This window comes from Pleurodeles waltl, chromosome 2_1 (assembly GCF_031143425.1).
Source record: "Pleurodeles waltl isolate 20211129_DDA chromosome 2_1, aPleWal1.hap1.20221129, whole genome shotgun sequence".
Lineage (NCBI taxonomy): Eukaryota > Metazoa > Chordata > Amphibia > Caudata > Salamandridae > Pleurodeles > Pleurodeles waltl.
Window position 1 is genome coordinate 740370462 of NC_090438.1, and position 21798 is coordinate 740392259.

The 21798-nt window shown below is 39.9% G+C and overlaps 1 protein-coding gene across 2 annotated transcripts in view; it reads left to right on the plus strand.

Moving 5' to 3' along the window:
- Positions 1-21798, plus strand: part of RPP40 (ribonuclease P/MRP subunit p40) — a 384234-nt gene that overhangs the window by 71187 nt on the left and 291249 nt on the right. For both annotated transcript variants that reach the window (XM_069217495.1, XM_069217502.1), the window contains exon 2: positions 12339-12483. In XM_069217495.1, the coding sequence (XP_069073596.1) occupies positions 12339-12483 (145 nt within the window). The remainder of the gene's footprint in view (positions 1-12338; positions 12484-21798) is intronic.

The following is a 21798-nucleotide window of genomic DNA, read 5'->3' on the forward strand; positions in this document are numbered from 1 at the left end:
GTTGTTTGTGTTCGTGTAATTTTATTCATGGTCGAATAAGGCATAGGCTTCACTGATTCCAAAACTGTGCGAATGTTGTTGGCAATTATACGTTTTGATTTAGAAACGTTCGCTGTTTATTTTGTGTTTGTGTGTTCTTGTTTCAACAAGTGTTCTTGAGCATGAGAAATAGTGAAAGCTTTTTGTAATTGGAAACGCCACATGATCCTTCGTGGAGTTGTCGGGGGATTTGTATTCCTATTCCTATTCCACAAGGGGTTGTGCAGGTGACCAAGCACTACTGGATAATCGTGTGTATTCATTGGGATGCTGTCATTCTCCCAGCCAAGCTAAACCGAAGTATATGAATAAACCCGATTGAAGGGGGTTTGAAAGTCTTTAAATGTTTATTGATTGCTTATAGTTTATATTGTTTAGTGCCAAGATTGTGATTTTGGGATCACCGCAGTGATCAATAAAAAGAGCAATGTATACTAATGTGCTGATATTAAATTTACATTACTTATCTTTTATGTTGCTGTGCGTGTATTGTTCAGCTTGCTTGGTTACATAAAGTTATACGAAAAACGAATAAAGAGCTACTTGGAAAACAAAATCCACCAGGGAAAGGCCTTTGACCACACCGACTTAGATATGTGTGTTATACTCCCTGTGTGCATTTTCATATTTGTTTCAAATAATAACAATGGCCGAATGTCAGGGGATGTGTTACTAGGTTCTACCAAGAATTGGACTTTGTCCATGCTGACCCCAAGAAAGAAAAAACGCAATTTAAATTTCATTTCATTGGTCTGTTCAATTTTAGTTGACAAACCTTTGTTTTTATGATTTATGCATATAATACTTTGACATGCATATTTGAACCTTACATTTAGTCCTATGTATCTGAAGCGGCTGAATGAATTTTCACCAAAGTAAGAAAATTCCACCAAACATTTAACATTTGGTGACAATCCATTTAACACTTTTAGAATTACACAAACAAAATAAATTCCAATGGGAAATCCTCTTCTGTTGTGTGAAATGTGATTTTAGGACCCACATCATAATTTTTGAACCTTTATTCTAATGTGCGTAGATCTTGACAGTATCTTAGATATCCTCCAAAACCCTATTTTCATCCCAAGTTGCGTGCATATTGTTCAAGGGATGCCGAAGTTTCTAAGGATTCAAAAATTGAATTTCCTGTCAAGCTTAACTAGTTATGGAAACAGCTCAGTAATTTTTCTGAAGTCCGTGATTATTTTATTTGGTAAAAGCTTGTGGGTTTACTTAGATCCCCTTAATAAAATCATAATTTCGTCTAGTTTTCAGGAATGTATAGCTTTGTAGGGGTTTCCAATGTATTGCAAGTCGGTAGAAACCTGAAAATAGAAAATATTGACCTATTCTTACATCAGAGAAGTGCAATAAAAATCCCTTTCTTTATTTTTTTAATTCACATTGTGCCTAATTTGTCAGGTTCCACAAGGCTAAATCACAAGCCATGGGGAATTTTATAATCCTCAGCACTCATCAGTTGATACATTTGACCTTTTATATTGTTTGTGAAATATGTTTTTAAGGCTTAAACGCAAGCTGCCCCAAGTGTTAAACCAAAAAACAAAATAATACAATAAAAAAATGGACTCTCATACTTTAGGAGTTATTTCCTTATAGACTCAGGACTGCAAGTGCATGACTTCAAGGAAAATACCTTGTGTACTGCTTTGCTCTTTCTTTTCTGTCCTTTTATTGCAGTACTGGATTAATAGTTTAGACCAAATAAAACTAAGCGTCAAAATACACAATTAAAAAAAATGGTTATGAGAGTTATAATCATGCCTGATACTGAGCACCATGAAAGCTCCTGTTGCCCAAAAAGTTACACTTTATTTTTTACTTTCATCAGCAACCCCCCCTTCCTTTTACTCACATAAGCTTCTGCAGTTCTTTGACACAAATTAACTATTTGTATTTTTATTTCTGTATGAGTAATGGGTGTCACTATTATTTAACTTAGTGTTACTCACTTTACCAACCTCAAAAAGATGTACTCCTCTGTTGGCCGTACCACAATTCACATGTGTGACATGCAGATGACTACAGATGTCAGTTGGTATCTCCAGTCGCAGCTCGCTTCGCTCATAAGGGGCGAGGCGGGTGCAGTGCCCGGGGCATTTGGGTGAGGGTTGGAGGGAAGTCTAAAATATCATTTAAAAAAAAAAAAAAAAAAACTTTGGTCAGCTGGCTGGAGAGAGCCTACTGCTCATGTGTGTTTGGCCGGCCCGAGACAGCCAGCCAGACATACATGTACACTGAGGGTGGTGCACAGTGCACTCCCCTCACTGCTCGTCACCCCCCTGGCCCTGCCCGTTTAACAAAGGAAATGCTAAAAAACAGGGTTTATCATTATTTAGTTTGTTAAAGGTTTTGCAGCTTCTGCTGCTGGTGGGGGGGACGACGCTCCCCTGCCCTAACGGAGGAGCCACCCCTGAGTAACTCACTGAACAGCATATTTATTTCCCGTGTGATCTTGACCTGCAGCACTAATTCATTGTGTTGCTGTCATTGCACTGTGAGAAGGGCAGCATCTTCAGTTCCACACAATGTCCAGTCAGCGTCTATAAGGGATGGTGGACCTTTTTATGTATTTTGTTAGATAAGTCTAATGTTCCATGTTAGAAAAGTTAATTGACGGATGAAATGACCTATAATTTAGGCATGAAAAAGATAGGCTTCAGGTGAATAGATCTTAAATTTTGAAAAGGGTTAGAGGAAAATGGTATGAAGGAAGACTCCCAACAATCTATACAAGAACAGTTGCAGCTTGCAGCCATTGTTCTCTGACTCTAATTTAACAACATCAGCAATTAGTCTCCCAAATGTAGGATTATTTACCACATAAATATACAGCCTAATTATATATATTGATTGTTTCCCAAATATCAGCTTTCCAGTTTCTGAAAATACTGTTTGCTATCTAATGCAAGTTTTTCATTTTCATGAAACAAATTCAGTTGCCCCCAAAGGCTTATAATTTGCATTAAAAGCACTTCTTTTGTATTTTTTTTATTTTTAAATACACTGTTGAAAGTAGTTTTGTAGGCTTTGTTGCAGTTGGTAATTACTGGGCGTGATATAGTCTGACTCCTTGGAGTTGAATTTCACCAAGTAAAGAATCTCAGAATTTAGCATTGTAAAAATGTCTGGTAATTACCAGTACATGCAGAATTTGTTGAACTAAGCACTAGAATGTACATATTATTTCCAATTACTATTACTGTTGAAAGTCTTGTGATATATGCCACTTATCACATCCAGTAAATTCCAGGCCCTCTGAGTTGGATTTTACAGGGCAGAAGAATTTCTTACCAAACACTGGACCACTCATAATGACGTCGTTGATGTCCAAACATCAGCATATCAGTTTCATTTTGTACAAATGTACTGCTGCTATGCATAGGCAGAATCTGTGTCACACACAAAACCACCACATCTCAGAGATGCCCATCCTATGCTCGGAATCACACTATTATTCCAGAGATTGATAACTGCTTGTGGTAGAAGGCCCAGAATAAGAAAACGCTGAGCACTTTTATACCACGACTAGCTGTGTGTGTGATGGGCTTTGATATGAAGAGAAATATACACATGTTAAGGATGGTCTTTTTCGTTTATTTTTTTATAGCGCTTTAATGCATCATCAATTTTACAGTATATTTCAGTGCAAACATATTAAACTAATAATTTGTTATCCAGATAAACACATTTCATCACTAAGACAATTTAAGAGTGACCATGGTAAAGGTGTAAATTATCTTTCAAACCATTTTAAACAAGGTAAATGTAGGAAACGGAAAATGATTTAGGCGATGAATCCCAAAGTTCATGGACCAAAAGAATAACTGACTGAACCAGAATACAGCTCAGGCTAGCTGTTGGTGTGGATCAGTGCAAGAGAAGCAGAAAGGGGATTGCTGGCTTGTTGGTGTTGAGTAATTAGATTTGCTAGAAATGTGGGGGCCAGAGAATTGAGACATTTAATAACAGTAGATGAGACTTTCAAATTAATAGCAGTCAGGAAACCAATGAAGATGGCATAAAGAAAAAGTAATGTGTACAGTTTAATGAAGGAATACAGTGTATGAATAGGAGAGTGTAGAGTAATGGGACATGTCACAGATGCAATTTGGTTATGAAAAGACAGAGAGAAATCAAGTATTGTATTCAAAATTACAGGCAATAAATTTGGTAAAGTGAAATGAAATTAGAAGTGTTGAACAAAGAAAGCAGCTTTGTTTTTGGATGAATATGCAGAGTAAATCAGAGTCCATCCATCCCTCAGTGGCAGATGAAGGAGTTCCATCAAGATGAGGTCTGACTTCCCTGTCAGCCTGCATTATCTTCAAAATCAACGGCATGACGAGCACCCCACCTACCTTGCAGACAAATTCACCATCTCTGGTGGTTGTCGGCACACCCACAGCCAGGACACCATCAGAATGCACATTAAGAAGTGTAAAAAAGAAAAACAAGACAACAGGCCTTTTAAATCTATTCATCCAGGATCTGGAACAGCATCCCTGTATCCATTTGGTAAACCCAAATGCTGCTTCAGTTTAGGAAAGGCTTGAACACTACACCACAATGTATCAACCGTCCACAAACCATCTTCCTCTCCTAATGTTTGTTGACTTTTTTATTGTCTTTGACCATATGCAGCCCACTGCTACCTTTTGGCCAGTTTTGTGCTACATGGGGACATGCAGATAAGTGGAAAGACTACATGTAGTGGTTGTAGGAGAAAGATGGAGACTAAAGTTTGGTGGCAGCTGTTATCCTATGCATGAAACTAAAAAGAAGAGATAGTTGGGGAGATGAGAATAGAATGTGTTGGAAATGATCCTCTGCAGGATAGCTCCCAAACATTTTGCCTTTTTTTCCTCCACTTTTTTCTGAATAAATGTTTGTTGGCCTTAGGACTCTGTACACTTTACTACTGCTATCCAGTGCTAAAGTGCTTGTGCTCTTTCCCTAAAACATGGCTTGATTGGTATATACCCAAGTGATATATTTAATTTACTTTTAAGTCTTAGTAAAGGGCGCTATATGTGCCTAGGGTCATTAAGTTAAATACTACTACTGAGCCTGCAGAACTAATTGTGACACCCACTTAAGTAGCCCTCTAAACATGCCCCAGGCCTGCCATTGCAGTCTGAATGAAGTATCATGTTGCCATGTCGACATGGCATTTAAAACCCCTTGCTAAGCCTTAAACTCCCCTTTTATGACATTAAAATCATCACTAGTGTGGCGCCTAGTTAACCCATTGGTCAGGTGGCTGTGTAATTAAAGGTTATGTGTCCTGGTAATGAGAAAGTCCCAAATTCGTTTTTTAATACTGTGGAGCTTAACCCTCCCATAGGATAACATTATCCCAGTTGTATTGTGAAAGTCATTGAATCCAGATGTGGTTCGACCGGGAGCACATTCAGTCTAAAGTTAATCTGTATCTAAAAGGCCACTAGGACTGAGACACAGTTGTTGCATATCATGCTGACTTGTACATTCAATTGAATGTTCCAGTTCATTGAGTCTTTTTGAGGAGTCAGCCTATTGGATACTCTCCTCTTCACATTTTTCCTGCTTATTAGCTCTGCGCTTCATCCTTTTTAGACACAACTCTCACCCTTTCCCTTTGAATCACTTTTGCTCTTTCCTTTCCTGCTCATGTGTTTTCTCAGTTTTTGTGTCATTCTCACTTTTTCTGTCTTTTACCTCTTCACTTCTCATTTTTATTCACTTTTTCTTTAGCTCTCATTGTGCCACTCTTTTTCTCTCACATTACTTTTGAGGTCTAACCTAGGACCACGCATGCATCTTCTGTTACAAGGCATGTTGGCCTATATGTGTGAAAGGGACTTGCATTTCTTAATGGACCAAATTGCTATTTCGGGCTGTTAAGAAATACAAAACTGCCTTTTCTAATGTACAAGAGCCTATGTGGCGCTGCACAATGCGATTTCTACCCAGTAGAGATTCCAATTTGCGATTCACAAAATACGAAATTGCAATTATGGATTTCCTATTTGCAATTTCCTAACTGCATGTACATAGCATTTCCTAATTGTGAAATGGGCATTTAGGAAATACTATTACCATTGAAAGAGAGTAGGTGGTAACCAGGTGCAAAAAAAAAGAAAAAAAAAAGCCCCAGAATGCATCTGGATCATTCCCAATGGTGGCTTTGGACATCCTAGCAAGGAGGATAAGGATTAGTACTTTGCAGTGTGACATATAAAACTTTGAGAACTGCCGCCCGCTGTGGTGTTTGTTCTGACTTGGTGGGAGAATTCAAAGCTCCTGCTAAGTCAGAGCAACAGCTAGGTCCCTGGGGTGGGCACCCCGGCACATAGCAGGAGCCGGCCCCCAGTGCCATTATTGGCTCCACGAGAGGGGGCAATGCGGACTCTCCAACATTTGAGTTAGCCCTGGGGAAGTGGTGAGGCCAGGGTTCTGTGACGGACCCCCTCTCTTATTTTATTTTATTTTATTTTATTTTATTTTGTTTTATTTTATTTTAGCCCTGTAGAGGTGGTGGCCCCTGGTGCCTGGGAGGGGGGGCAAAGTGGCCACCCCCTAATTTTGAAACAATTGCCTTGGGTAGGTGGCGGTCCACAGGGCTGCAGGGATGTCCACGTACCCCAGCATATAATACAATGTTACCTGGGTCAGCTTCCCTTATTTTTTAAACAGTTGCCCCAGGGAGCTCCCTGTGGCTGCCGAGGGGTGGGGGAGGGTGTTCTGTTGTGGCCCCCCCACATATAATGCAATGTTAGCCACAGGGAGTTGGTGGTCCACGGGGCCCCCAACTATATATTAACTATAAACCTATATTATATTTAAAAGGTTTTTCCCTGGTGAGGTGTTTGTCCCTGTGGCAGTCATGCGGCCCCTGCCTACTATTTGAATAATTTGGGGCGGGGTAGGTCCACGGGCATAAATAAGTCAAGAAGGGCCCCTTGCACCCGCCTGTTGCCCCTTTCTTATATGCCCCTGTGACTAGGCCCACCTGGGGCTTTACTAAATACAAGTATGGGACACTGTGCTTGTTTTTTTTTTATTTTAATATGTGCAGCGAATTTGTGGCAAGCATTTAAAAAAAGGTCTTTTTTTTTTTTTTTTTTCCCTGCGGGGTCCCTCAGGTTCCTCAACACCAGAGCTAAGGGGTCAAGGTGTCCCTACCTTGGCCCCTTTTTTTTTTTTTAAATCCTTTTTTCCGGTACTCGACCAAACCGAGTCCCAAGATGGCTGCCAACACTTTCCAGTTGAAGTGTTGGCAGCCAATCAGATCTCAGTACAAGATCAGGACTATTTGTGAATCCTTCACACCTCTAGATATCTATATTTCTTTTAATATTTCAAAAACTACTGAATGTATTAACACCAAACAACAAAAAAGCTTCTTTCTGGGCGGACCAAAAGCTAGCTTTCTGCTAAATTTGGTATAATTCCGTCCAGCAGTTCGGGCTGTAGTATTGTTAAAAATCCCTGTGGAAATTATAATCGGAAACACATTTTTTGACCCCCCCCCCCTTTTCCTTGTCCCCTGGTTGATGGATCACCCCGAAACTTGTACAATACAAGATTCTCGGGAACCCTTTTTTTTTTTTTTTTAACATTTTGTGAAGACTCGTCAAACAGTGCCAAAGATATAGGTGAGTCAAAAAATGCTTTTTCAATAGAAACATGGTCCTAGCTACTGCCGGTAGGTTTTATGTATATATATATATATATATTTTTTTTTTATATATATATTTATATATAGGCATTATACTAAAGGGCTCACATTTTCATTGTCAAGGCGTGCACGCATGGAAAAGGGATAGTTGTGGTAAAGACTTGCGTGGTAATGGCATGGGTGGTTCCATCAAACAACATTATCTATTTAAAGATACTCTATTTGGCTAGCAAAGTAGTACCCTGCATCCAGTCGAAAATTGCTGAAGAGTTCCTAGGTGTGTTTGCCACTTGTTTCAATGCGGTTTGTCAGGGCTTTATTTGTATTTTTTTGCATCTTTGAGTCGCTGCACTGGTGGTATTTGTTTAGGGCGGACTTGAAAGTGGCACGGTCTGTGGTGTCTCTGCTGGTGCACCATCTTCTCTCTAGTAGTTTGCAGCTGCGTTTCAGTGTCCTGAGTTCTGGCCTGTACCAGCTGGCTTGTTTTGAGGCCCTGAAGGTCCTGGCTTGATGGGGGCACTTGGTCAGCAGCATTGGTGATCCAGGTGGTTAAGTTCTAGACTGCTTTTTCTGGGTTAGTTGCTGTATCGGTCTAGGTGATGTTGAGGGCGTCCATCCATTTGGGTCTGTTTCTTTGTTCTAGTTGCAGAGAGGGGTGCTGAGGGGAGGTGGGGATAGTGGCTAAGCATGGTGATCCTGCGATGGTGAAGTGGGCGATGGAGTGGTCAGTCCAGGTGAGTTCTGTGGAACGGCTGTGTTTGACGCTTGCAGGCCGTGAAACTCTGGTCCCGTGTGTGTCATACTCTATGTGGGGTCAGTGACCAGCTGGGTCAGGCTGATGTTGCTCATGGGTTCCAGGAGGTTGGTACAGGTAGTATCTGTGGGGTAATCTAGGTGAAAGTTGAGGTCTCTGAGGAAGATGCAGTGCTTTGGCATCACAGAAACTGGTGCGTGGTACTGGGGGAGGTCCGTAAGCGAGGGTGCCTCTGATGTTTGGTCTTTCGCAAGTGTGGATTTGCACATTGAGATGTTCCATGGTCAGGTGATGTCATCCTCAGTAATGGTACATTGGATTGTTGCTTTGTGGATGATGGCATTGCCTCCACCATGTTTGTTGGTGTGGTTTCGGTGTGCCATCTTGTAGCCAACAGGTGTTGCGGTGGTGATGTTGGTGGCAGAAGAGGGGTTGAGCCAAGTGCCTGTGATGACAATCGTGTCAGGAGCGAGGGTAGTGATGGTGTCCCAGACTTCAGTGGTGTGTTTGCAGAGAGATCGGGTGTTGAGCAGGAGGCATCTAAGAGGTTCCCTTGAGGGGGGGCAGGAGGATGGAGGGTTGCTGTCAACAAAGTGGGAGTGGCCCAGGTATCTGTGATTGCAGGTGGTCCTGAGTTGCAGGTGAAGAAACAGCAGTGGCTGGTGAATGGCCCTTCCATTGAGAGAGGAGAAGCGAGGCAGCAGTTGTTGCGGCATTCGGGGTCTACTGCTCAGAGTTCAGTGGCAGAGTGTCTGTGGGTGGTTGGAAGGGCAGGGTTCCTGGCGCTGGACACGAAGGACTTCCACTACTCTCTGCTGGCCATGGACAAAGCTAGACATTTTTAAATTCCTTTTGCTTCTTGAAGACCAACTACTATAGATGTCCTTTTAGACTATTTGTCAGTCTTGAGAACCAGTTGACGGTCAGTATGAAAAAGACAGCAAAGTTGCAGATGATTTTATTCAACACATCCTCCAATTCTTTCTTGCTTGTGACTGATAATTCTGGAGGTCATGGGGCAATTTAGCTCAAAATGTGCCCTTGATGAAACACATAATCCTTGACTTGTATATGAACCCTTTCTTGCTGTAGGGCACAGTGACATCACAGATTACATATAATACATATGTATGCTGCTGTGGGGATTGTTGGATTTATAGTTAGATAATCAAGCTTACAGATTGGCATGGTTTAAAACAATGAGGATAAAGGTGGAGAATTTGCTTCAAAATGGATTTTATATTCTGTGACACATGCTAAAGGGGTGTAAGCGCATAGGTTTCCTATACCTAGAGTAAGTGCAGCGTAGGATTTAGGAAATATTTGAACATCTGCAAGCACGTTCAGGAAAGCCAGAAATAAAAATACATACAAAACTATTATCTTATGTGTAGTAAATTCATATTTCAACATAATTGTCTTTATGGTTTAGAAAATGTTATTTACAGTATATAAGGAAAAAGAAATTGTACATATGTTGTGCGCTTAGCTTGAATTACCGACATGAACAAGAATTTCAACAACTATCCTTTTCAATAATTTACTTCCGACCACTTTGGCCCATATTTGTAAAATGAGTTATTTCCTATTAGGAAATTGCAACATAGCGATTTCCTAAATAGCGATTTTCCAATAGCGATTGAGACTCCATAGGAAATCAAAATTTTGTACATTCCATTTTGCGATTCCCACAATTCCCAAATAGCGATTTCTTCTGATTCGCTATTTGGGAATCATAAATGGGAAACTTTATACATATGGCCCATTGTTATTTGACTGTGTGCTTAGAAACCCACCCATTGCTTACTGTTAGCTGCCATCATAGACACTCTCATTTGCTTGCTTCCTATTCAGTTAGCTGAAGATTTCCTTTTTTCTTGTGTTTGTACTTCCCACGAGCATTGGGTGCACTACTATTTCCTTCCACTGCTCGCTTTTTCACGTGCTACTTTTTTCTTTTTGTTTAAACTCTGAGTACATGTTTTTTCACACTGTTTCCCTTGTGTGCTTCTCCCCCACTCTGTTGTGCTCCATGTCAATAAATCTAAAACTGAAATACATCTCTGTAGTTGCCTTCCAAACAATCTAGTACCTGAATTTCGAGTATACTTTTATGTTTGACCACAACGTTATCTGGGGATCAAGTTCTCTGATAATGTAGAGGATCTTTATGATCTTATTTAAAAACCTCTTTCACAGCAAGTTAAAACATTATAATGTAAGCCTCTGCCTCTTTATTTCATAATAACGATTCTTCTTCTATTTAACTTTTATTTTCAGCCACACCTTGTATAGTGTAATCATTTTTTTTAAATTGAATCCATGATTGCACTTTTTCTGTAGCGAGGCTCTAGTCCTAGATGGTCAGTGAGCTATTTATATTGACTTACTATTGTATTAGTGCATCTTAGTTGGAACATTTATTACCATGAACATTTTGCACAATACTCATTTAGAGTTAAGGGGGTACTTTTCTCATGTTCATTTTGCTAATGGAATAATGAAAATAATACTGTATTATTCTTGGATTAATAAAATCTTCCCAAAATGTGTGGAATATGACATCAAAGTTTTTTTTTTTTTTTTAAAAGGTAAGCTCAGTTATATTAAACTTATTTCACGCCCTACATTAAAAGTACAACTTATCTCCAAGATATAGGACTTGGAAATCTAGGTATTATCAATCACATATTTATTGTCAAATGGAAGGTAAATTGTTTACAGAAGTCCTGGAATTTTTGATCAATGATAGATGAAAAACTTGGATAGATATTGGAAAAAAAAACAGTAAGCGTGGGTAAAAACTGGCTACAGTGGTCATCTAATGCTATATACCTCGCACTGAAAAATACTGATTCTAGTCTGATTTACTTGTATAAGGAATTGGTTAATAATTAAATCAAACACCAGGTAGCAAGAAAGCCAGGGGACACGGAAATATATCTTAAGCATAGTAATCAAATAGATATATTACTAAACATCTCTACCAAACGGGTGAAACAGAAAGATTATATTTTATTCCCTGAAGTGTGGAATAAAATCAGTTAGTTAAATTTTTCCTCTTAAGGGGTGCCAGTTTTCAAACAATTCAATTTTATTTGTAATGGTTAATCTATCGCACCCCTCAGTTTTTAAATAACGTAGAGTGCTCCTACAGTTGTTTTTGATGTGAATGTACAGATGTAGCAAACTGGTGTAATTATATGGCGATCTTCTAGATCAGGTACTTTTTGGTCTTCAATATTTCAGTATCTAGAATCTCAATTACTGATTCAAACTCTGCACTACATATATATAGCATTGCTCAGTTATTATCTAATGAGGGGGATAGTGATGAGATATCAAAAACTGGTTTTATCTCTGTGTTGGTTGCACGGTCACTATCACTGCAAAAATGAAGGACTAAATCCTCTCTTTTTCATACTGGCTTAGAAGAATGTATGGCGTCAAGACAGCAAACAAATGTATTTGCTATACGGTCTGGTATTGGGTCAAGATTTTTAAGCCCTGGGATTAATTTGTGTCTATGCTAGCTTATACATGCTTGATGTTATTCAATCTCCCTTTTAAGCTCTGTGTGTGTGTATATATATATATATATATATATAAAACAATTAAGTGTGTGCATTATATTTCATGTTTTATATAGATCTTGGTGCAGTATATAAAATATTCAGTATGGTTATGCGTTATCCTGATTTATGATATTGTCTAATGTGCCTCTGAAGGAAAAATAAATAATTAAAAAAAATTAAAGGTTGTGTTATTTTGGTAAAGGATTCCTGATCCATGAGACATTTTTGTGCAAGTAACGTTCACCTTTTACACACAAACAGTAAAATCCCATTTGCTTATCAACAGGTGTCCTTTTTGATTCCAGAATGTGGGTCTCTTCCTGAAGGTCTTAAAAACACCATTAATAACATGGGGAAGTTTTATCTCATTAAGAATGTATCACTCCATGAACTTGCCAGTACGGAATTCATCAACATGTTTATAAAGAAAGGTAAGTATGCTGGTAAATAAATGCATGAGGTGCTTAAGGCCACTACGCAAACATATAAACCATTGCCTCTCTAATTGCAGACTAGAATTGATGTTCTGTTTGTATTTCATTTATTATGTTTTAAGGAAAAACAAACACAGCCAAACCCACACCCCTTTCTGCATGTAAATGCATAATTGATCCTTAATGACATGTGTCTTTCACTGTTTGGTGGACACAGGGCAAGGAGGGGCTACTGAGCCTCAACTGTGAGGGCTGGGGTCATTTGCTTCTGATGTCCAGGGGTCCATCCTAATATGGCCTTCTAAACATGGCCAAATACAACCCCCTCAGCACCTGACTCTGTGGTAGCATGGCAGGGAAATCAAACGTTTCTCAGGAAAGTAGTGTTGAGGTGCTCCAGCTCAGGACTTATCAGTCATACAGCAGCAAATTAACTGATTGTCCACCCTAGTGCATTCTCTTCAAGAAGAAAAGTATTTTAACTTGGAACTGGGAGAACATGTGAGTCAGTGGGTCACACTTATATAGAGTCATAGCAGACAGGAGATGAAGAGACACTGTCTGCACTTTCAAAACGATTTACAATGATTGTCCTTTCAAGTGTCCCTGGCTGCTCTCCGGACAGGGCCTTTGTGTAGAATGATGCTCCTCACAGCTAGGTAGGCGTAATGCTGGATCACTCACAACAGAGGCACACAAGGGTGTGAGCTTTCTGCTTCTGGTTGTCATCAGCTTCACTGAAGAGTAATCAGGGGAAAGACAAAAGGTTGGTCTCACATAGGGGTACCAAATGGCTGTGCTAAAGGAAGAGTAAGTAGCAGCCCTTCTCAGCAAAAGGCCTAATTTAATTTCAATTCTATTCAATTTATTTATTTCATGATTTGGAACTCCATAGAGGTCCAACATACACAAGAGATTCATAAAGTACAATACATAAAATAGGGATAAAATCTACCTTAGTGTTCAAAAGATGAGTTAACTGTAAAATTCAATACCTCCAAATTGCTGCCCAACAACCATGTATCACAAAGTCATTACCATTCAGTGCTTTGAAATATAAACTGCATCAATCCTAAGAAAAAACTACTATAAAGTGCTTTCGAATCTCAAACCCTCTGGCTTGTTTCACAGTGCAGTTCCTATAAAGTGCATTGTGATGTGCAATAAGATAGTTCATTAGGAAAATACATTAATATAAAATCCTCCAATGAATGATAAAATCAATATAGCATTAAAAGTGACTTCGAAAATTTGAAAGTCCTAAATCAAAATATTTAATTTGGTGGATTATACATTGATTCCCAAACCTATCCTGCTGAATGAATGTTAAAATTCAGATAAAGCGGTTTTAGCCATTTTTTCCTGAGTGTAGCTAAAGAGGGACAAACAAATAGCACATGCTTAAAATCATGCACCCCCAACTGACATAATTCAGATTTTGGAAGATCCATCCCACTTTAGGTTAAATCTTTGAGGGGCAGCCTATCTTTTCTCAACAAAATATAGAAGCGCCTCACCCCATGTGGTAAGTTCCAAGTTAAGTATGGTTGAGAATGTTTAAAGATCACTGATTTAGTTAGGACCACAAGTCTCCTCTTTTGGCAACAGAACTCGATGTCCAGCGAGAGACCTTTACACATTATAGCCTCTTTTTAAATAAAAAGGGCGGTAAAGATAAAGTAAGGTCAGAGTTGAACTCAAGCATTTGCAAAGCAAAGTTATAATTTCTGAAGAACTATGTTTTTTTCTCTTAGAGCACCAATCATTTCTCTGTATGCTAGATATCTTGGAGTCAATTCCACACTGTGTACTAGACAAAAAGCCCACCGGACCACCGCCACTATGCCCTGCACATAGGCACTCTTAATACCAAATTCAAGCCTTAGGGCTGCCACAGATGCCAAGTTATTACAGGAAACCAAGCGTAGTAAAATCTGCCCTTCTAACTTATTTAAAAACTCCCATTTGGAAATCTCTATACATTCAGTGGCGTACAAGAGAATGGCTGTGATCTTTGCTTGATAAACTGTCAGTAAATGAGTAAAATGCCAGCAGCCAACTGCATTATAAAAGGCCATTAAACCTTGTGCCTGAGGGAGAGCCTTACTGACATTATTACGAATATGATCTTGGTCGCTGAGTGAACAGGATAAGGTTTTCCCCAAGAAGCAATATGTTTTTACCTGCTCCAGCTTATGTTGACCCAGGGCCCCAGAGAAGTTAAATTTTTTACGTCATTTTTTCCCTACACATCATAACACTTGAGACTTTAATCCATTAATTTAAGTGATGCTGCTCAGTGTAATCATTTAGAGTAGCCAAACGCCTATTTAGACCTTTCGGGGTGAGATAAATCACACTATATCGTCAGCATATAAAAGGCAGGAAATCAGGCACCCTCCGATTTTGGGTGGAAAGCCTTCAGTGTTCCCTAAAGCGATAGGCAGATCATGAATATATAGTGAAAAAAGCAGCGGCATCAACAGACAGCCCTGCTTCAATCCATTTTTAGTGGAGAATTCTGAAGACATACCCTGCTTTCCACCTAAAAGAACTTTACGGCTAGTGGAAGAGTGCATGGCTATGACCAAATGTAGCAAATTTGCCGGAACGCCCAAATTAAATAAGTTCTTCCATAGGATCCTTCAATCTACCCTGTCAAAAGCTGTTGAGAAGTCTATAAATGCAGCATATACCACACCACCCCTGATCTGCACATATTTTTCATTTAAAATTTGCATTACTAGGATGTTATCTAAAGTATTGTGTTCCTTCCTAAAACCTGCTTGTTCCAAGGGAAGCATCGAGTTTTCCTCAACCCAGGACGTTAAGTGTGCAAAAATCTTGCTGGCTGCATCCAGCAGAGCTATTTGACAATAATATATAGAGCTATCACCCTTTTTATATAGGGGAACTATGACACTCCCAGTCCAAGATGCCATGACTATACCTTTTAGGTAGCAGAAATAAAATACCGGGTAGAGGTTCCTTGCCCAAAGCAGGGGTTCTTGTATAATTATTGCCATAGGGACCTTATCGGGCCCATTGCTCCCAAAGCCTGCTTCGACCTTATGATCCCCTCAATCTCAATCATTGAGGGAGGGCCGAAACTATCAGATTCAGCACTACTACCTATAATAAGGTTAATTTCACATGGCTCAGTGTCCCGGTTTTCCACATACAGGGAGAGTATGTACTCCCTCCATTCTGTCTACTCCTTCCATTCTGCCTCAACTATCGGTGGGGCAAGAGAGGATTTACGAAACCCGCAACCTTCAGAGATGATTGTCAAAAATGTGCAGGCATATTTAGTCACAGCAGCTTCCTTCAGGGCCGCCCACCTCTGTTCAGCCTCCTCCTTCATTATACTCATCTTCATTTGCACTCTTCTCCTCTTTAATAAGGAAATTCTTTTGCTCCTATCCTTTGACTCCCGCACACACTGTAGCCTTACCAATTTATTGATTTCCCTATTCAATTTTAACACAGATAGCCTTAATTTCTTTTGTGGTGGCTTAATACACTTTGGCTGACTGCTTTTAATTATATTTCCCTTAAATTCAGTAAAGCAGTTAAGAGTATCCCCGCTCCAATTATCAATGTCTCCGTCATTTCAAGCAATTCTTTCACAGATAATATTTTTGAAGGTGACCAACGGATTCTACATGTTTTCCCGTTAAAGTTGATATCCTGGCACTTCAAATTCCATCTCTCTATTGAGGACAAATTAAGTCTTAGAGTGAGACTAAGTATCTTATGTTCACTGAACAAGGTATTGACAATTATCATGTCCTCCACCAAATGGGCTATAGCATAGGAGGCCAAACAATAGTCAATAATGGAACTGCTCTGTCGGAATTTTTGTGTAAAAGCTGCAGGGGAGTTCGTGTGAAATAGCCCGTTTAAGATTATGTAACTGAGTTCCCTCAGACCTTTTAATAGAACGTAACCCCTTTTGTCCGTCCTATTTCTTGAGGGAAATAAAATGGGAGGAATATTGAAAACAGATTTCCTCTCTACGTCACTAAGTATGGCTAGAGATAGATTATAAATGTTACCGTTTAAGTCCCCCATTATCAATAACTTGTATACGCTTTCATGTGGATTTGAAGAGATGGAGGAAATGCAATTAAACATGTGTAATAAAATGTTATTGTGGTGCTTATCAGGGGGAATGTAGGCATCTACTATTAACATAGGCATTCTCCTACCATCCTTCATAGTTGGGTAGTAGACTCTCACTGTCTGGTAGAGGTTTAGTGGGACTGGGAAGCTTTCATATTCCCATTTATGATAATTATTTAAAAGCATTGCAATTCCCCCTTTTGGATGCCCTTTCTTAGAGGGCTGTGCTTTTTGACATACTACCGTGTACCCAGGTTCAGGAAAACTCAGCTACACTTTAGGTCTCTTGGATGCAGATTAGATCAGCCTGCAGAGAACGAATATGATCTAATTTTCAAGTTTGGTTCTGTATTCCTGCAGCATTCCAAGAGACCACATGGAAGTTAGGGTTAATGGCCTGGTAGTAGTGCCTTACACTTTGCCCGAGCACTATTTAAAGCCCCCACCAGCCTACTCCAATTTTCCATTTTAAAACCTAACTGCAGAGAAGGGACATCTTCCACAACCTTCACCACTCTTTTTTCATGAAAGAGAGAAACCTTCACATTTTCCAGAGTAGAAGTTGGATCACGCACAAGATGAAGGCTACTTCCATTCAGATATTGTGTGGAGGGGGACTGCTGCCTATTAAAAGGGGGTTCTTTATCCCATATTGGGACCACATCTATGCCTCTACGCTGTAATTGCTTGCAGTTGACTAAAATCAATTTTGCAATGGTTTTGGAATGAAACCAGACTTTTATCTTTACTGTTCCTAATCCTTGTACTAGATACACACTGGAGCTATCACTGCTTTCAATTAATTTTAACTCATCTTTATCTATAAAACAGGAGAATAAAAGTGAGTGATTCAAAATTAAATTTGAATCAAATACCGAAAACTCTAAACATGCAGGAGTCTAAGGACACCGTAAGTAATCCTCCTCCTTTCAGTTAACATCCACACCACTTAAAGGATCAGATATAGAGTTTGGTAACACTGAATTCGATTTCACATTGCAGAATGAATCAGCACATGGATTTAAGGAAGAAAAAACCCTCTTTACAACGAGGGGATTATCCTGAAGGGGACCCCACAAAGGGACCTGATCATATTCTTCCCTAGAAGGGGAAGTTCCTGCAGTTTCCAAGTCTTTGAACCTGTCCTTCCTTGGGTCATGTTCGTGCTCTTCCCTGGGAGCGGAGGTTCCTGCAGATCCCAAGTCCTCTAACTTGACTTTTCTTGGGTTCTTTTGAGATAGCGTCGAAATATGGGAAAAAGGGCCACCATAGAGTTTGGCCTCTTTTCGTGATGACAGAATCCAGAGTACTAGGAATGAGGGGACTTGAAAAGAGATTTTCCAGAGAATAATCAACACTATCTTGGAGGAGGATTTCCTTGAAGTTTGGAGATTTAAGAAGCACATGGGGTTTGCCAGCCTGGGTTACTTGGTCTGCATGGTGAGGCTGTTTAAATGAGTTCGCAGTCGAGCATGTCTCCTGGGTAAACTAAGATAAGCTGGAGCCATGGCACCCCATTTTTTTTATGAACTTCCTTTGTGGCCATCAAGACTTTCTCGTCCAGAACTGACCCATCCTTCTTTTATCCCTCAAGACTTTTAATATATCCAGGAGTATGTCTTGGGTATGATCAAAGTTATTTATTGATTTTTCTAATAGCGCCAAAATAGACGATACAATTTTCTCAAGGCAAAATTACTATATATTGGTAGGGAGAGTCACTGGGGAAGTTCTCAGGGCGCACAAACCAGGGGTCAAGGATGACAGTAAGGGAGAGAATGCTTTATCAGAATGAGTAATACTAAAGAGCCTTAGGCTGGGACATTTATTTCTACTATCCAAAGGCGTGGTCTCGCAACAGGCCGAGAGACTCCTGGCACCTTGAGTGCCATTCACCTCAATATCTGGAAGGGTATAATCCCCTCCTTGAGGAATGTATACCACATTGGTTGAGGGAGAAATGTTGTTCACATTGCACCCCCAAAACAGAAAGACTTTCTAGCCAAAGAGTTTGAATCTGCATCCTTTCCACTAGTGACCGAGATTCTAGCAGTTGAACCAGCTTCCTTCTTGGAGACCGGTTCATCAGGTGACTCCTTTTGGAAAAAAGAAAGAATGAAGTTTGAGCTTTTTGTATTCAAATTAAGGATACCCTCATTTCTAAGGGGGTTAGACTTAGTCTATTTGCATGCCCCGTTGAGAAAAACTCTACCCATTCGGAAGTGTTTGGCCATCATGCTAAACAATGCGAGTCCTCCTCGACCGAGACTCTGATAGAGGGCGCGCCTTGAAGAATTAGCCAACAAATTAATATATAATTAACTGAATTTCTAAAAGAGCCTTTTGGCTCTAATTCCCATTTCAGTGTCTAGCTCTCTTCCATCCAACTTCAGGAATGTCAGCAGTTACACGGTTTTGGGAAAATCTCACCACAGTCTTGTGCACAAGCCTAGGCCAGGGCATTCCCAAAATGGATCCTGTTGTCTTCCATTACTCTAGTTCCCTCATTAACGCCATACAGATCATGTGCGCAAACGTGCACAAACATACTCATGGAATGTTAGTGCTTGCATACAGGTTGGCTCAGGGAAGCACAACTTTAAACGAGTGGACACAGATAAAAGGTCTGGTCACATCTATGGATTCACAGAACATGATACACTGCCACCACTGCTGTACCTCCTAAACCCGTGACAGAGACTGTAGGCAACTCTAGACAACTGTCAGTGAAATGAAAGCATGCTTGGTGTGCCCCTGAGGTCACAAGACCGATTATTTAGAGCCTCATTCATGAAAAGGGACAAGCCTAGGGCTTTACGCGCTGAAATGATTGGTGTGAAACTGGGGCCCAGGACACTAGATAAACTCAGGTCCTGATTTTGAGTAGGCTGGTGTTTTCTGACCCCTGCAAATACTCCTGTTTTTTTGCTAGGGTCAGAATTCTGAGTTGGATATAATTTAATGAACCCAGTAATCACTGGGTGTGTTAAATACCTCAACCTTCATTAAATTTCATCAGGTCAAGCCTGTTGAAATGTAACAGGGGAAGAGGGTGCTGTATTTAGCATACCATGTGGATTTCTGTACATTAAGCACCAAAATTTGCATGTTAGTCCCCAAAAACTCAGAATAGGTGCTATTTATCACTCCCAATAATGTACCCATGGGGTATTGTTAATTATGACATGTGATAAATGGCACCTTGGGTTTGACAGACTTTGAATCAGGACCTTAGTAGGGCACTCAGAACATAACACAACTGTCCCTATGCAGGGGACTCGCCTGTCCCAACTCTACCTCCCCTCTGAAGTTATCTCAATGAGAAAAGTGTGAGATGTTTGACTGAAAACATGGTCAAATACTCTGCTTGTTTACTATTTTAAAAAAGGGGATCTTTTTATTTCATCGAAGTAGGGCTGGGTATGCCACATAATGCAAATCGTCACAGGAGCATGCTGTGTTAAACCACGCTTCCAAAGGGATTGTGTGAACGACAGCAGACAGCAATAGAGACCCAGAAGTGTAAATAATATACAATCAAAGACAATATTGAGTCATTAAACCTCTCATGAGGGATTTGAACTGAGTAGCATCAATGTTAAGACAGGTGGAACCAACAACTGATATATGCAGGCCAGGTGAAAGTTCTTATGTGCATCTTAACAAATAAGCTTTGCAGAAACATTTATGGATTTATTCTTATTAATGATATATGAAAGGATCCCAGTTCTTTAAGTAGTCAAAAGAATCTTGTCATGTTTTGTAAGACAGAGTGGATGTATGACAAGGAAGGACAATGTAGATGGTTGATATTAGTCAGGGAATATGTTTTGTGAGATGCACAGAGGATAATCTATGATTACTGTTTTTTAACCAGACGACTTGACTAGAGAATTCCACTTGGTGCTCTGGTTGATTCACAGCCTTATGAAGGATGGGCTGAATATTGAAAGATATTGTAGAGCACTCCGTGGCTGTAGGCCATGTCTGTACCCATGACATAAAAGTAGCTCTTTGACCGTATTCTCAGAAATGTTGCCAGTTGTATGTAAATGACTGATGGGATTACAGGAGATAAATGTGTAGCTAAGAACTTTATACAGGCAGTAGTGAGTTCATGTCTTGAAACATAGCCACTTCTTCCAGTATATTTGCCATTTAAATTGAGCAGAAGAGTTGCATTTGAACTTAAGGGAAACAAAGTGCTTATAATGAGAAAGGGTACTACACACAAGAGGCACTGCACCATTGTAGTTTTGTAAGGAAAGTTAGTTGTAGAGAAGTGAAAGACATTGGATTATTAATTGGGGAGAGAGACTACCCACCTCAAGAAATAATCACAACCCTCATCAGGGTAAACCATTAAAGTCAGTAAATTAATCTTGAGTGCAACCGCCTGGTAGCTATGGCACACAGCAGACAGGCTTAGGCCAGTGTGTAAAATATTTATGCAATATCAAAACAGTAGTAAGTTCCATAATGCAAACCAATAAAAAACTTAAACCAAATTAGAAAAATAGAGTAAGATTCATTAAACCGCACGACACCAAAATGATAAATATCCATTATGGGGATCTGTGGACATTAATTTTTAAAGGTTTAAGTAGGAATAGGGCCAAGAAGCATGAAGTGCCAATGATTTTCAGTGGTTGCTTTAAACTGGGACCTAGGCACAATTTGATGTTGACTGAAATGGAGTAGGGGTGGTCTGAAACACTAACTAGGTTTGCCCTAGATTTTACCTTCTGGCTCCAGTCTTTTAAGTCCCAATCCACCACAGGAGTACACTTTTAAATGCCTCAAGACCTCAGGGATCTGGTACCCTGTGGACTAATGGTTAATGAACCAGTGACTGTTGTTTTCTTTTGGTAAAAGGTTATTCTAGAAATCTGAACGACTTGTGCTATAGTCATTTTTAGGTCAAGCGCTTTGACCTGTTGTAAGCATTGTGGGCTTTTACCAATGCCCACCTCACGCCCAACACTTTCAGTCGTTCGTGGGCTTGCCTTTCAAAAATCCATTGATGTCATTGGTAATTACATTATGTTCGTCCAGCCTTGAGGCGGTTTTGTTACCGCCTTGCGGACTAACCCTGTTACATGGATAATTGCACAATTGCCAATATACTTCAGCGTGGGTGAACTATGATTTTTCTTTTTTTGTCTTTTCTCTTAGTGCTCTATGGCA